A 15,851-nucleotide genomic window follows, 5' to 3' on the forward strand; every position below is an offset into this window, starting at 1 on the left:
GTACCATTGTTTCTAAAACATAAATGGCGAGTGTGCCGGGTCCACGCTGATCCACCATAAAAAGCTGGTCATAAAATTGATCAGAGACTGCATTACTCAAGAAATTCAAGGTTTTTCAAGGGCCTTGAACACATACTTTTAAATTGCAAGGGTTTTAAAGGGTTTCAATGATCTACGTGCACCCTGTAGGAAGCAAAGGAATGCAGAGAAAATAGCTACTTTTTTAATGAACCATATAAGCAATTATGGATGATTGCTAGTTGTTCCTATATCTAAACGGGGGCAACATCACCAGTATAATGCACTAATCATAGGTTCAGCTCTCACCGGCAGCGAGGTTGTCCTTGCTTCATATTTTGTCTTTTCTTCTTAGTACGAAGTTCTTTACAAGTTTAAGCCTTATCCACAAGTTTGTAAAAAAAACTGTCGCATCCTTGCCCAAAAGAGCAATCATGATAACGATAACAAAGTATCATACAACTACATCAGTAAGATTTGTAGTTTTATCCGCCATACAAATTTCAGCAAGCATTTGCTTACTAATTAAATTAACAAGCATGGTATCACATGCGCACTGATAAACATGAACAGATCTCACTGAATGTTACAGCGCTGGCCTCGAGGAGTGTATGCATCGGGCTGCTTCTCGCTTCGACGCACATCTGACACTTGAGATTATGCAACAGTAGGCACGTGCAGAAACCAGCCATCTCGGCTCGCCCGGGCTTTCCACCCATCACAGATTAGCTCTAAGATGACACATAGCCCGCATATGCGCTCAGCCACGCAGACAGCCACACACAGCCACGGCGGGGGTAGGGGAGGGCGCGAGCATTCACCTTTGGCCGTCCCCCTTGCTCGCCCCCCGCCCTAGCACATATTTGATCATTCAACATTCGGCATGCGAGAGGACAGTGTACATTAAGCCACCATTCTTCTCGGCTCACCCTCGCACACTTTTCCTCGCACTCACGGCCAATTGTCTATTGACACGATAGGCCTTGTGAAAAAAAAAAAAAAACACTTCAAAGATTGCAGTGTGACCCAGAACAAGGTCAGGGATGAGCTTGCACTTAAGAAAGAAGACAGGAAAGCAACCTACCACTATTTGTATCCATGTCGACAGCTTTGAGCACGAACAAGAAGTAGGCAAGCACAGTGCTGGCATGTGAAACATCGCACTCCAAAGTCAGCTGCATAACTAGACAAAAAAGAAAAAAAAAAAACAAATGTACAAAAACCTGCACTACATTGAAGTTGTTGCACAAGCAAAAATTTAACATAACTCACATCATGCATTCAAAAATCATTAATATTTTGATTTATGAGTCTGTACTTAAGTGCCGAAGAGTGTAAAAAGGAATATATATATTTATATTTGTGTCTGCTTAATCACCTTACAAAATCTGACTGCTACCTTTTTTTTTCTCCCCGCAACAATGCCATTTAAGACATTATGGGCGTGTTTCTTTGTGTGAAATAGCACCTATTATGCAAACCTTACTTGTGACAAAAATGACTAGAAAAATTTTAGGAATTTTCGTATAGTACTCATTTGAAAACTTTGTGTACATAAACATTCACATTTCCTATCACATGCATTAAAGAATCTACAGGGTTCATACAGAACATCTGACTCAAATTTCAAGGAAGGGGGAACAAACTTTACTTAGTGCACATACACAGCTAAACTGTTTATACTCCTTTTTTCGTTCAGCTAAGCAGCTGCTTAGTCATGCCTTCTGGCATCATCATCATGCCTTTTATCATTAACCATCATGCCTTCTGGCATGATGGTTAGTAGCGCCTGATTTCAGCCAAAGCTACTCGTTGTGGTTAAGACAAATGGCTGAAACTTACTTTCTGCAGGTATTTCTAGAGCCCTGGGCTCGAAAATGGGGCCATGATGGCTGCGGTGTCAACCAACCAGCAAAACAGCAAAATAGTGGCACAGCTTAATCACTTGATCTGGCTCTGTCTAGCTCCAGGATGGTAAAGGTGATTTAAACAAGCCTGTCATTTGTGGCGGCGGACATGTCACATCACAATCATGTAACTATACTCTCAAGTGAAAATACAGGGTGTTTCTACCAAGACATTAAGTAATATTTTAAAATGGCCACTTTGAAATAAATGGACAGTTCCTTTGGAGACATGCCATCAGTGGTGGCGACCACAGGGTGGTAGGTGATACGGGGCAATTAGTCACTAATTAACAAACATCCATTGATTAACATTTAAGCTTTTAGTTTCAGCAGGGCTCATCGTAATTGGGACATTGAAGAAAGCTCCCTATGCAAGCCATATGTGGTGTGTGAAGTGCGCGACACGGTGCGGTGGTTGGAGACGACAAGAAGCAGACGACATGTAGCGCGCGCGCCGAGGCGAATTCCGTGTTGGCTAAAGACGACAACGTCGAAGTGCACGTGGACACGCGGCAGAAGAAAAGAACCCAAAAGAAAAAGCCAATCCAATCACAAGACAACACGAAACCTCAAGCAGCCAATGAGAAAATGACAATTAAATCGGCCAGAGTGGCAGAAAAACGAGCCGCGCTGGCAGACGGGGGGAGAGTTCCAGAAGCGGCACCGGGAGAAGGTCGGCCACCGGTCCGGGGGTCGAAGACGGGCCGTTGGGTTCCGGACCCGAGCCACCAGGACTTCACCCGGCCGCCTCTTGCCAACCCGCTCCTGAGTGTCGCCACTCTGCCCGATCGTCAACTGCTGCCCGAGGCCGGCGAGCGTCTGTGCCCATGGGCAGAACAAGAGCTGTCGGGCTACGGGCCCACGTTCTACTACCAGCTGCCCGGCCAGAACGCCGCCGCCGTCTGCCCGTGCTGCCAAGCCTCCTGTCTTCTTCATCCAAGCCAGAGTTGCCACGCTCTGGTAGCCGTTCCAACACAGCGACCTTTTGGTGAGACCAACACTGCTTCTCTTGTCGTCTCGTCTCCGCTACACCGCGTCAAGACTGTAGTGCGTACTCACACTCGCAGCCTGCCTGAACTTGATTGTTATCAATATCATCCTAGGCATAAGTGCGTTTCATGCCGTGACAGTCTTTTTGACTGTTTGTTTTACGGATTACTTTTTCGTTTCTAGTTTTATTAAAAGTTTGTGTGTGTTTTCCAACCAACGGCTTTGTCCCCAATTGGGCTTTGTCCCCCAATTGAGGAACCGTCTTCAAAGTTAAAGAGAAAAGCCATGTGTCATCACAAATTGGTGCCCGCAGCGACAGGACAAAGCCGTTTGTTTGGGTTCGCTTGTTAATTCTAACGGTTTGGGAACCATGGCTAGCACGTGAGAAATTTTAGCTTTAGCTGAACGCATGGGGCTGCAGAGAGCGGAGTTAAAGGCGTGGTTCGCCGAGCGGCAGGCGCGAGCGCGAGAAGAACGCGCTGTGGAGCGACAAGCGAAAAGAGATCAGATTGAGCGCGAGGCACGTGTTTTGCAGTTGCGTCTCAGGGTCGCGGAGGCTGAAAGGGCACGCTCACTGAGAGAGATTCGCGAGCTGGAGTCGTATGCAAGCTCTATTGAGCAAGTGTTTGATGCGGGCTCCAGGCTCAGCAGTTCGAAATCTCTGTCTAGGGAGTGCCCCGAACACCGTCACGGGTGTTTGTTAGAAAAAAATGTGGTTGATCCCTCTTATATAGGAATCGGTATAGAACACGAAAGTGAAACGTGTCTTCACAGAAGTAGTGTAATGTTTATTGCACATTGATATATAATGTCTATTGGTGTTTTGTGGCTAAAGCGCCCTTAGGCGTTGATGCACCCACGCTGACGCCTGGTGGCACGTCTCCTCTATCACGACTACCAACGTCGATGACCATGAGCAACCGTCGTGCATATGGAAGCTGCACTACGCTGCACACGCTAGCACAACGCGAAAGACGAAGCACGTAACTGACACACTAATACAACGCGCAAGACAAAGCACGTAACTGAATCGTCGCCGAGTCAAATCAGCGCGTACAGCGCGTCGTAATTGCAGCCTCCGCGATCAACTTCAGAAACATTGAGTACGGTGAACGCCACCTAGGTGGCGTTGGTAGTGCTTCTTGATGCCAGCGTCCCTTCGAATGCTGGCATCGAGGCGTCGTAGTGCTGAGACCACCGAAGCGTTCACTGTCGGTGCGCGTTAGTGTCATAATGCAGTACTTCTCTTTTCTGCTCGTAGGCGGCGGCACCGCCCCGAGCAAGAGCGCGGGTACACGGAGGAGTGTTAGATATATAAGGCGCGTCTGTGTAACTCTCTGCAAATGCGTTTGTGGCGCAATGGGTTAAACGCTCGGCGATCTATCGTCGCGGACCCAGAGGTCGTGGGTTCGATTTCGAAATTTTGCATGTTTGTGGAACTTTTTCTTCTGGTTTCTTTCTTTGTATTATGTTCTATGACGTATTTCCGTGACGGAAATACGTCAGTGAAGTCTTGGTGGACCCCGGCATAAAACACTTTCGTGTTAAAAGGCACTGAACAAGAGGGCAGCAGAGAAATGAATAGAAAACGGACCAGCCTAGGTCCTGAACCTCAGGGATGCTGAGGATAGATCTGTGGGCAAGGAACAGGCAAAAGCCACTGAAATCGAGGCACTCTTGCGCACCTGTGCCAATCAAAGCACATCAGGTATAGAGGCTCAGATGCCTTCAGAAAGCCCAACAAGCTGAGCAATGGTGCGCATGGCTTGTGACCTCGAAGAGGGCAAGACCAGCAAGGAGGTACACTTGCGAACCAGTGCAGTTGAAAGCACATCGCATAAAGAGGCGCAGATGCCTCTAGAAAGCCCGACTGATTGGGCAAAGGTTCGCAATGCCAATGGCCTCAAAGAGTGCGAGGCAAGCGATGAAATGCTCCCCCACTCTTCCGGTGTACCACTTGCGGTGGTGATAAGTGGCCTCAATAGGTTTGAGGACCACCCGAATAGCTCACCTCAAGTGGGGATAAGTTCGCCTGCCTGCAACCCCGAAGGCCGCATAGGCCAATGTAAAATGTACATGAGTAAAGAGGTGCTCGATAACGAGATAAATACAGAGCTCCATGGCAAAGAGTCCAGTGAAGACTCAAGGAACGAGACTCGTGGCTTGCACAGCAAGTCACCACTCGTGTCAGCACTTAGTGATGACGTCTGCATGCTAGGTGTACGGGAATGCATGATCGGAAATATTGAGACAACACAGTGTCGTTCCAATGGGGGACGCAATGGGATCATCTCATAGAGTGATCTCCTAGATGGTAACTAAGTGCCTGTGCATACCTGTTTGTATAATGAGGAAACAGATCAGTCCTCTCTGTCAGCAGAAGCCGAAAGCATTTCCGGTGAAGTGCCGGGTACATGCTCTGCCGATAGGTCAGAACTTCAGTCTAACGTACCCGAATCAGTCTCTAAGGTATTTCGGTCTCAGTACATGCAGCAGCAGTGTTGTGAATCCAGACGTGGCAATTATGTCCTGGGAGCGACCAACAAATTAGTTGTGTACCGTGGTCAGATGAATCAGGGGCCCACAGGTATAGATCTCCCAAAGCGCAGCAAAGCGGCTCCGGTGCTGTCATCCCGAACGAAAAGGCGCGCGCTTCGTCTCATTTGGGATGCAATAACCTGAAAAGCTGAACACCCGGTTACCCTCCCGAGATCATTGACCATGGACCGAATACAGCGTTTTAAATGTACTGTACTTTTGTTTGGGGCTATGCTATGAGAAAGCATGTGTGTTACGTGTTGCATGCCCTGTGAACATTCTTTGGGACTTGAAAGTGCACTGTGTGGTCACTCACCAGTTTAACGAGATGAACCCACAGTGAACGCTGTGTTAAACGTTGGTGAAATGTGACGCGCACTGACCGGCAGTTTTTCCCTTGGAAAAACTTATTCCAAAAAGGGGCTCTTGTGGTGTGTGAAGTGCGCGACACGGTGCAGTGGTTGGAGACGACAAGAAGCAGACGACACGTAGTGCGCGTGCCGAGGCGAATTCTGTGTTGGCTGAAGACGACAACGTCGAAGTGCACGTGGACACGTGGCAGAAGAACCCAAAAGAAAAAGCCAATCCAATCACAAGACAACACGAAACCTCAAGCAGCCAATGAGGAAACGACAAATTGGCCAGAGTGGCAGAAAAACGAGCCGCACTGGCAGACGGGGGGAGAGTTCCAGAAGTGGCACCAGGAGAAGGTCGGCCACCGGACCGGGGGTTAAAGACAGGCCGTCGGGTTCCGGACCCGAGCCACCAGGACTTCACCCGGTCGGGGCCTCTGGCTAACCCGTTCCTGAGCGTCGCCACTCTGCCCGATCGTCAACTGCTGCCCGAGGCCGGCGAGCGTCTGCGCCCGTGGGCAGAACGAGAGCTGTCAGGCTACAGGCCCGAGTTCCACGACCAGCTGCCCGGCCAGAACGCCGCTGCCGTCTGCCCGTGCTGCTGAGCCTCCTGTCTTCTTCATCCAAGCCAGAGTTGCCACGCTCTCGGTAGCCGGTCCAACACAGCCACCTTTTGGTGAGACCAGCACCGCTTCTCTTGTCGTCTCGTCTCCGCTTCGCCGCGTCGAGACTGTAGTGCGTACTCACACCCGCAGGCTGCCCGAACTTGATTGTTATTAATATCATCCTAGCCATAAGTGTGTTTCGTGCCGTGATAGTCTTTTTGAGTGTTTGTTTTATGGATTACTTTTCGTTTCTATTTTATTGAAAGTTTGTGTGTGTTTTCCAACCATGGCTTTGTCCTCAATTGGGTTCTGGGAGGCTCCGCCTCAAAGAACTGTCAGAAACATTAAAACAAAAGAACCTGTCATTACATCATATCAACTTTTGGATCTGGAAAAATGCGATTATTCTCAAAACTGCTGCACCACAAATTTCGACCATCAGAGCGTGAGAAACCAAAACTGGAAGGCTGCCGCGAGTGCAAAGCCACATTATTCAAGGTGACGTTCTGTGGCTCCGGGCTCCTCGCTGTCACACCGCGCTGGCTGCTCACTGCTAGGTGACAATATAGCAGACCTTCGCCTTGAGGGGCTCAGCTTTGGGCCTTCCTGCAGCCTTCCAGCTTCAGTTTCACACGCTCTGATAGTCAAAATTCGTCGTGCCACAGTTCTGCGGGTAATCACATTTTTCCAGATCTAAAAGTTGATGTGGCTTGTACGGAGAACTCGCTCCAATTTCACAATTACAATGACCTTGCTGAAACTTAAAAGCCAATGCATTTTTGTTAACTAGCGACTAATTACCCTGCATCACTCAATCTGTGGTTGCCACCATTGACAGCATGTCTACAAAGGAACCGCCCTTTTATTTGAAAACAGCTATCTTTAAATACTACTTAATGTCTTTGTAGAAACACCCGGTATACGTGATAGACAGTGTCCGTGGCATAGCCCCTATTTTTGTTACTTTCAATGTTCAAAAGTTGCCTCCAACCCCAGTTCTCAAGGAATTCAAGGAGCACATTTATTTTCAAGGAGCTTTAAGCACCCTTGAATCTTTTTCCAAATTCAAGGCTTTTCAAGGATTTCAAGAAGGTGTATGAACCTCGCATCTATTTGCCCTTTCATATTGTAAACAAATCTGCCCTAATTTTCATGCCGACTGTTACGAAACATTTTTTTGCGAATTCATTATTTAAGAAGTCAATATGCATCTCCACAAAAACCATGGCAAATGCCTACGGCATTCCTAAAACAAAGTGATTGCTCACTGTGAAAGGGAAGAATTGCTAACTGTACAGACTGATAATGAATGGTGGCGTCCATACTCATGCCTGAGGTTCTAATAAAAGAAAGGCCTTCAGTTTAGTTCCATTGTCCTAGAAAGATTTTTTTATCACTGTGCATAGTGCGTAATCTCAACCTTATTTCTGACAATATTAGAGATAATTCTCTTCTTTTACAATGTAGGTGGTTTGCTGGCATAATGGATGCACAAACATAACTAATACCTTTGAGACAAATATTTCATGATGCCCATTATGTGTCAGTAATTGTTTTCTTTCGAGATTTTACAAGTAAATTCCTTGACCAATGCAGGCACCGAGACTTCTCTGAAATGTATGATGGTGCATGTACAAATAGCAACTAGACTCCCAAATGGTGTTACTCGATTCACACACTACCAATCATGCTTGCCGCCATCATTGACCTTTAAAGATTGCTTTGCTTTCTGCACACAAGTTCACCCCAATTCAGAGTTTATTCCTTTCAATTCATCCTTCCTCTGTTTAGTGTTCCTGTGCACTGTCGCTACTCTGCGAGAACACATATGCCTGTTGCTATATCCTCATCTATATGTGAGCACGTATGCGTGTTCATAGCTCTGCTGACTGCTGCGTGAATGCATATGTAAACATGTTATTGAGGGCCATAATTTAGCAAAATGTGGGAACACCTGTCTGCCTTTAGTCCTTCAGACAAACTTGGCCACCTGTACTGGGAAAGGCTATTTTTACAGCACACAGCTCATCATGCCCCATTTCACACCAAAGCTGTCCAGTCATGTCCATATGCCAATTAAACTAGATCTCAAGATGAGTAAATGAGCATCATAAGCCATCAGGATGACGATGCTCATTTGCAAATAGCTGTTGATGTGGCACATTGCACCAAAGCTCACCAGCCATGTCGTACCAAGAAAAATAGATAATAATTTCACCATTTCGATAACAATAAATGGAGCGTGGGCATCAACGCTCACACCAACAAATTCAGGTGCCTGTACCTGGCCAGTTACCCTTTCTATCCTCCTGTTGTCCCTTTTGGCAGATGCTGGCCAGTAATCAGACTACATTCCAACATCACTGAAGCCAGCAAATGAGCTATAAGTACCCTGCTGAAGCCGGCAGACAATACTGCAGATGCATCAAAATACACGCATGCATGCACGTACCATGTCAGGAGTGCCCCATATCAACCTCCACATTATTATACTGAGTAAATATTTCACAAGTGCTGTGCACCAGGCAAGCAAGCATGCTAATTCCTTTACGTACCCTTCTGGAAAAGTAGCTTCAGCTCATCAGCAACAATGAGGCCTTCTGAGGAAGAATCCCTGCACAGCACCACAAGGTCAAGCAGTTGCCAGAGACATCTGTCTGCAGTGGGAATAAAGGAGACACACCTTGTCATTCAGATGACACCATTAGAACACAGGAATATACAGCCTGTCCCAACAACTGAATGCACATATACTGTATTTACTCAAATCTAGGCCGATGTTTTTTTTTTTCGAAAAAACGATGTGAAAAAGTGGGGGGGTCGGCTTAGATACAAGGATTTTTTTTTAAACGCGCCAGTTTTTAACTGAAATTGATAAATGTGGTGCATAGTTAGCGCCATCTATAGAAAGTCAGTATCGCATCCACTACTACCCGTGCAAGTAGCCAACTGCTGTACACGAGCGATGTCGCCATTTTGACCTGTGTCATATCGGTATGGTTTAGTATCGGCGTGCGGTGTGGCATTGCCGTAATGGCACCAAACAGGCGATGCCACTATAGTGCCGCTTTCTAACAAATAGTTGTGCTAGCTGTAGAGGCATTGTTAAACGTTCAAGCAAGGCAGGACTTCGGGCATCGATGAGAAAAACATCCGTAATTGAAGGGGGCCACGGGCGATGCTTTTTGCGTGTGCTGCAACGAGGATGGCATTTACCCAGGAACTTCGATCATGTCCTCCTCCAAAAAGTGCAGCATCTCTAATGTGCTTGATGGTACTGAATATAGTGCACTGTTTGACAATGACAGCGATAAGGAAAATAGCGAGGAGGCTAGCAGCGATGATGACGTAGAATGAGCTTGGCATGTTCATATTCAATAAATGATGTTTCATGTTGTGAATGCTGTGCTCGCTTTTTTGTTCGGTCTACATTCGAGGGATTTTTTTTTCCGGTTTCGGCTTAGAATTGGAGTCAACCTAGATTCGAGTATATATATATATATATATTGTGGGGGAGCACACGCTGCCACCTTCTCCCGCGGGCGCTCGCCCGTCGCCGGCGCACGGAGCGCCCGCGACAGCAGCCGGGTGGACATCTTGTGCGCGCACACCGCACGCTGCGGGAGCTGGGCGAACACGGGAGAAATGCACTTTGCCCTCTCCCGGTTCACGCTCGCCTCTCGCGACGCGCGTGCCGCGCGGGAAGAGGGAAAGTATCCGGCGGGCGAGGAGGACACTCCCCTCGCGGAAAGGCAAAAAGGCATAAAAGAGCGCGACCGAGAGACCCCCCGGGTCTCTCTGACCTCGCTTGACCTACTGCCTGGACGGAATTTACCTGCTGAAAGCCGTGAGTCACCTCGTTCGCGTGACTACCACACGCGACGAGGCAAGCCTATTTTATTAGTTGTTATACAGAGCGGACTTCCCTCTACAAGTGTGTTTTATTGCTGACAGCAATAAACGTTGTTGAGTTGACTCGCTGGTTGCCTTATTCGCCCGAACCCTACGTAGCTGTGATTACACGCGCTACGGGTTGGGGAAGACCCCCACATTTGGCGCTACCAACATGGTTCGAATTCGGCAACACGGCGAGTTTTCTTTTCTGTTTTTTTTTTGGAGCTGGGACTACTGAAGTTGCAGTAAACAATGGCGACGGGCTTGTCTGACTTTCCAGATTTGTTCATGTTGTCGGAGGTCGCGGCAGATAATCAGAGGCCTAGTGCTAACGCGGCGGCAGCTTCCGAACAAACCGGTAGCTTTGATTTTGAGTGTTTCACGCGGAACAGTCGAGATCGCGGAAACGCCACGTTGGCAGGGTTTAGGCCTGAAAGTAGGCCTAACACGCCTAACACCTCGCCGCGTCGTCCCGCGGACTCAGAGCCACCTATGGCTCTAAATAGTTTGACGCAAGCTGCGGATGCGTCCGAACCTTCGGGCGGTAGTATTCCGTCAAGCGAAATAATGCTGCAGAATGCGCTGCAAGTCATGCAGAGCTTAGCCGGCGCCCTGCAGAACACCATGCTGGCCCCGTCGCAGAGCGAGCGACCACGAATTAAGGTAGACATGCCTACATATAGTGGGTACCACGATCGCACTAGTGCAAACGAGTACCTCGACCGTCTGCAGTATTATCAGCAAGCAACAGGGCTTTCAGACGCCGAACTTCTCGCGCGCGTGGTCCCTGCTTCACTGACTGAACAGGCGGCTCGTTGGTTCCGACTGGCCGGACACAGAGCCCACACAGTAGAAGAGTTCCGCGCGAACTTCCGCGAGGAATTTCTTCCGGCCAACTACGAGTGGCGTTTGAGGAGAGAGTTGGAGTTGCGTACCCAGCATCCGGACGAGTCCCTGCTGGAGTATGTTCGAGCGATGGACGAACTTTATCGTCTCGCAAGCCCTCTCGCCACCGACGCCGATAAAGTCGAGCGCGTCACACGGCAAGCGCACCCGACTTTCGCGGCCTACTTCAGGGGATGTAGGTACCGAGACTTAGACGAGCTCGCCACCGAAGCAAAGCGCATCCAAGGGGACATCCTCGCGGCGCGAGCATACCGTCCGCCTCCACCCGCCGCGCTGTCACTCGAGCCTCGCTCCGCGTGGAACGGCGGCGGGATCGCTTCACATTCCCCGAGGGTCGACGCGTCGGCATCGTTCGCCGACGAGCAGGTCCGGCGTGGTTGGGAATTATCAGACCGCGCCTTGGATTCGTACGCCTACGCGCTGAAAACAGCACAGCATAACGCGGCACGCAGTGCGCCACGGCAGGAACTTGCGGCTAATGCGAGAACAGAGGAGTGGCACATGCCGACCGCCGAGCGTGGAAGCTACGGCCCGCCGGATTGGAGCGACGGGCGCCCACGCCACCGAGGCTTCGGTGGCCGTTGCTACCAATGCGGCGGACTGGGGCACATCGCCCATGACTGCGCAAGCACGCCGGGCCAAGGTCGAGCACGTGGTTCGGGAAACGGGCGAGGCCGCCGGTGATCCACCTTGGGTCCCGGGCGGCGATCTCGAACACAACTGGCGATTTCGATTTACTTGCGCCTTTGGCTTGTCGCGTAGGAGATGTCGCGGACTCGCAGGCGCCGTTCATCGAGCTAACGATAGCCCGAAAGAAGTTTGCCGCATTATTGGATACTGGGGCAAGCGCTTCTTTATTTGGTGACGAGGTGTTGCAGCATCTCCGCGAGAACAATATCCGCTTAAGAGATAGTGACATCACTTTCCGCCTTACTTCCGGCACAGCACAATCGAGCGGTGCAGCTAGACTAGTTATTCGTTGGGAGAGACGCGTCAGGCGACAACGCCTCGTACATCTTCCCGGTCTGTCAGTGCCTGTTATTTTAGGTCGAGACTTTCTCGCCAAGTCGGGTATTTTGATAGACATCACCAGCGGAGGTTACCGAGAGAACGGAACGGGTGTTTTGAAGCGTTTCGCAAAAGCGCCCGTGCCTGCGGCGACACGCCAGTCTCCGGGGGCGGCACGAGCGGGCCACACGCAGCCGAGCGAGCAAACCGTAATCGGTAAAGACGATCAAAGCAATGGAGAGACGGTGGCACAACATTGTGCCGCGACGTTGCAAGGGGCAGCGCACCCACTTTTGTCAGAGGTCAACAGCCTGCTGGAGAGAGAAAGGGCACTGACTGTCATCGCTGTTGTATGAATACGACGCGATTTTCACGGACCGGCCGGCCTCACTACGTTAGTCAGGCACAGGATAGACACGGGTGACACTGCGCCGTGGAAATGTAATCCTCGGCCGATAAGCTTGACTAAACGGAAAGCACTTGACAGCGCCTTAGACGAACTCATCGACACAGGCGTTGTGGAAAGGTCGAACAGCCCATGGGGCTTCCCGGTAGTTCTAGTCCCGAAGAAGGACGATACTTATCGCCTTTGTGTAGACTACCGCAGGCTGAATGAGGTTACGAAGAAGGATGCGTACCCTCTACCCTCCATTTCCTCTTTAGTATCTAACCTAGGCGGGGCGAAGTACTTTACGACGCTCGATGCTAGTCGGGGATATTTTCAGGTCGAAATGGACGAGCGTGACAAAGAGAAAACGGCTTTCACTTGTCACCGCGGGCTCTTTCAGTTCAAAAGAATGTCTTTTGGCTTAGTCGGAGCTCCCGCTACTTATCAGAGGTTGATGGACCGAGTTCTAGGAGATGCGAAGTGGCAACATGCTCTCGCATATCTCGACGACATAGTGGTTTATTCGAAAACATTCGACGAGCACTTGCGCTACTTGAGAGACGTCCTAGATAGGCTGAGGTCCGCGGGTATCACGTTGAACCCGAGTAAAGCTCAGATAGCTGCGAACAGAATAACGCTGTTGGGATTCACGTTGGACAACGGCCGCATTCTGCCGAGTGAGGATAAGCTCGAGGCTATACTTAGCTACCCGTCGCCGAAAGACATCGGCGAACTGAGACGCTTTCTGGGATTGGTGAACTTTTATCGCCAATTCATTCCAGACTGCGCGGCAGTGCAAGCGCCTTTAACGAAGCTCTTGAGGAAAGACGAGCGTTGGACTTGGGGTCCAGAGCAGGAGGCGGCACTGCGCGGCCTCACAAAGGTGCTCGCTGACACGGCAGAGTTGCAGCTGCCCGACTTGAACAGGGAGTTTGTGATTCAAACAGACGCAAGCGACCTGGGTCTAGGTGCAATTTTGCTTCAGGAGCACGGAGGCATTCTCCGACCGGTTGCGTTCACGAGCCGTTCGTTGACGCCGGCGGAAAGGAACTACTCGGTGACAGAGAAGGAGTGTCTCGCGATAGTTTTCGCTCTGCGAAAGTTTGACTATTATGTCGATGGAGTGGCATTCACGATTGAGACTGACCACATGGTTCTCACTTGGTTGAGGCGCTTGAGTGAGCCGAGTGGTCGCCTGGCGCGTTGGGCACTGCTGCTGCAGCGTTACGACTTCACTGTGCGCTACCGCAAAGGAAAAAGCAATGCCGCAGCGGACGCACTTTCGCGAGCGCCAGTCCGAGGCGAGGGAGAAACCCTGGCCGTAGCCCGAGTAAGGGACGCGGAACAACCGTCGATCCTGGGCGAGAGCGTGAACCACGTAGATGTTGTCGGTTCCGCAGGAGTTGTCTTCAGCAGAAAGGAGCTGTTCGAGGCTCAGCAGAAGGATCCGTTTTGTCGAAAAGTGCTCGACGGGCTCCGAGAGCCGGGCAGCGCGGCCGCCGCGCACATGGAGGCAGCTGGTATTGCTGTCGGTGCGGAGCGCTCAGGAACAGCTGGTAATGCTGTGAGCGCACTGGATTCCTATCTGCTGAATTCCGACGGCGTCCTGCTGAGGTATATTCCCACCGAGAACGACACAAGTGAGGCGTTTAAGGTGGTGATACCGCGCGCGTTGAGAGGAGCACTGCTACGCTACTTTCATGACTCGTGCATTGCTGGGCACGCGAGCGGCCCCAAGACTTACGTTAAGTTGTGTCGCTTCGCTACCTGGCCAGGCATGAAACGGGACGTGATTCGCTACGCCCGATCGTGTCATGTGTGCCAAAGCGTGAAGCCCCGAGGCGGACGACCGCCCGGCTTCATGCAGCCTATCGACAGCCAGACTCCCTGGCAAATCGCGGCATGTGACATCATGGGACCGTATCCCACAACACTGAGCAGGAACAAATTCTTGCTGGTGGTCACGGATCACTTCAGTAAATGGGTAGAACTTTTCCCCCTACGAAAACTGACGGCACGGGTGATCATGGATAAGTTGATGGAGGTTTTTACCAGGTTTGGTTATCCGGAACAGTTGATAACGGACAATGCGTCCTACTTCACTGCAAAGGTGTTCGTTTACTCATGCGCCGCACTTGGCATTAAGCATAAGAAAACGACAACCTACCATGCTCAGTCGAACCCCACTGAACGAGTCAATCGCAACATCAAGCACATGCTTGTCGCATTCTCTGAAAGGCATAAGGACTGGGATACCTACCTTCCGGAGATCGGGTTTGCATTGCGATCGACAGTGAACCGCTCGACTGGGTATGCGCCTTCTTCTCTTAACCTGGGGAGAGAGCTGCCGAATCCGATGGATAGGGTTCTCGCGGATCGCAGCGGAATGCCAGTCGCGCCGTCAGCACGAGCTGAATACGCGACGCATCTACGTGCCAAGATGACGGAAGCTTTACATAAAGCACGCTGTAATCTTCGCACTGCAAGGGCACAGCAGAAGGCGCAGTACGACCGCTCGCATCGGAACGTCCACTACGAAGTGGGCGATCTGGTGCTTCGACGCCAGCACGTTCTCAGCGATGCTACCAAACAGTTCGCTGCCTCGCTGGCGCCGAAGTGGACCGGGCCGTATCAAGTGAGAGAGAAGGTTTCCTCGCTTGTTTACCGGCTCGAGAACAAGAAAGGAAAGCCGATCGGCGGACCGGTACACGTATGCGACCTGAAACGCTACGTGCCGCGTGATGAGCAGTGGGATGACGATCAGGCCCTCCCTCAACCGCGATCGGTGAGAGAGAGCAGTCAGAACAGAACGGCGAGCCCGCAGCCGCGCTACAATTTGCGTAGCAGGCGAAGGTAATCTGACTGCTAGTTGCACAACCCGACGACTGCGAGGAACATTCGTAAGTCCGGGTGGCGTTGCGTACCGCGTGAGCATACAGCCGCGCCGGGCTGGCACCTTGGTAGTTCCTGCCGGGGAAGCGAACGTCTAGTGACCATGGAGCGCCGAGTATGGACGACGAGTCGTCAAGGCCACGACGGGAATGTGGCGTGAACGCTCGACGCGTGGGTGTGCGGTTTCACCAAAGACTGCTGTGAGGGCCAGTGCGGTGATTATCCTGTGCTGCGACTCGAATTGGTGATGATGCTTGCGAACATTCCCTTCGCAACAGACGTCGATGGTGTCCCCGGATACGGCCAACTATGCTGCTGATCACAGTGCCGTTCCGTGCAGTTTGCTATGCAG

The 15,851-nt window shown here is 50.7% G+C and overlaps 1 protein-coding gene across 1 annotated transcript in view; it reads right to left on the reverse strand.

Annotated features, from left to right (window-relative positions):
• The window catches only part of LOC119443942 (uncharacterized), a 134,245-nt gene that overhangs the window by 88,117 nt on the left and 30,277 nt on the right, over positions 1 to 15,851 (reverse strand). Inside the window, exons 3-4 of the mRNA XM_049660475.1 lie at positions 8,967 to 9,064; positions 1,103 to 1,201 (exon numbers count right to left, since the gene is read on the reverse strand). Of these exons, the coding sequence (XP_049516432.1) occupies positions 1,103 to 1,201; positions 8,967 to 9,064 (197 nt within the window). The remainder of the gene's footprint in view (positions 1 to 1,102; positions 1,202 to 8,966; positions 9,065 to 15,851) is intronic.

Source organism: Dermacentor silvarum, chromosome 1 (assembly GCF_013339745.2).
Source record: "Dermacentor silvarum isolate Dsil-2018 chromosome 1, BIME_Dsil_1.4, whole genome shotgun sequence".
Classification (NCBI taxonomy): Eukaryota; Metazoa; Arthropoda; class Arachnida; order Ixodida; family Ixodidae; genus Dermacentor; species Dermacentor silvarum.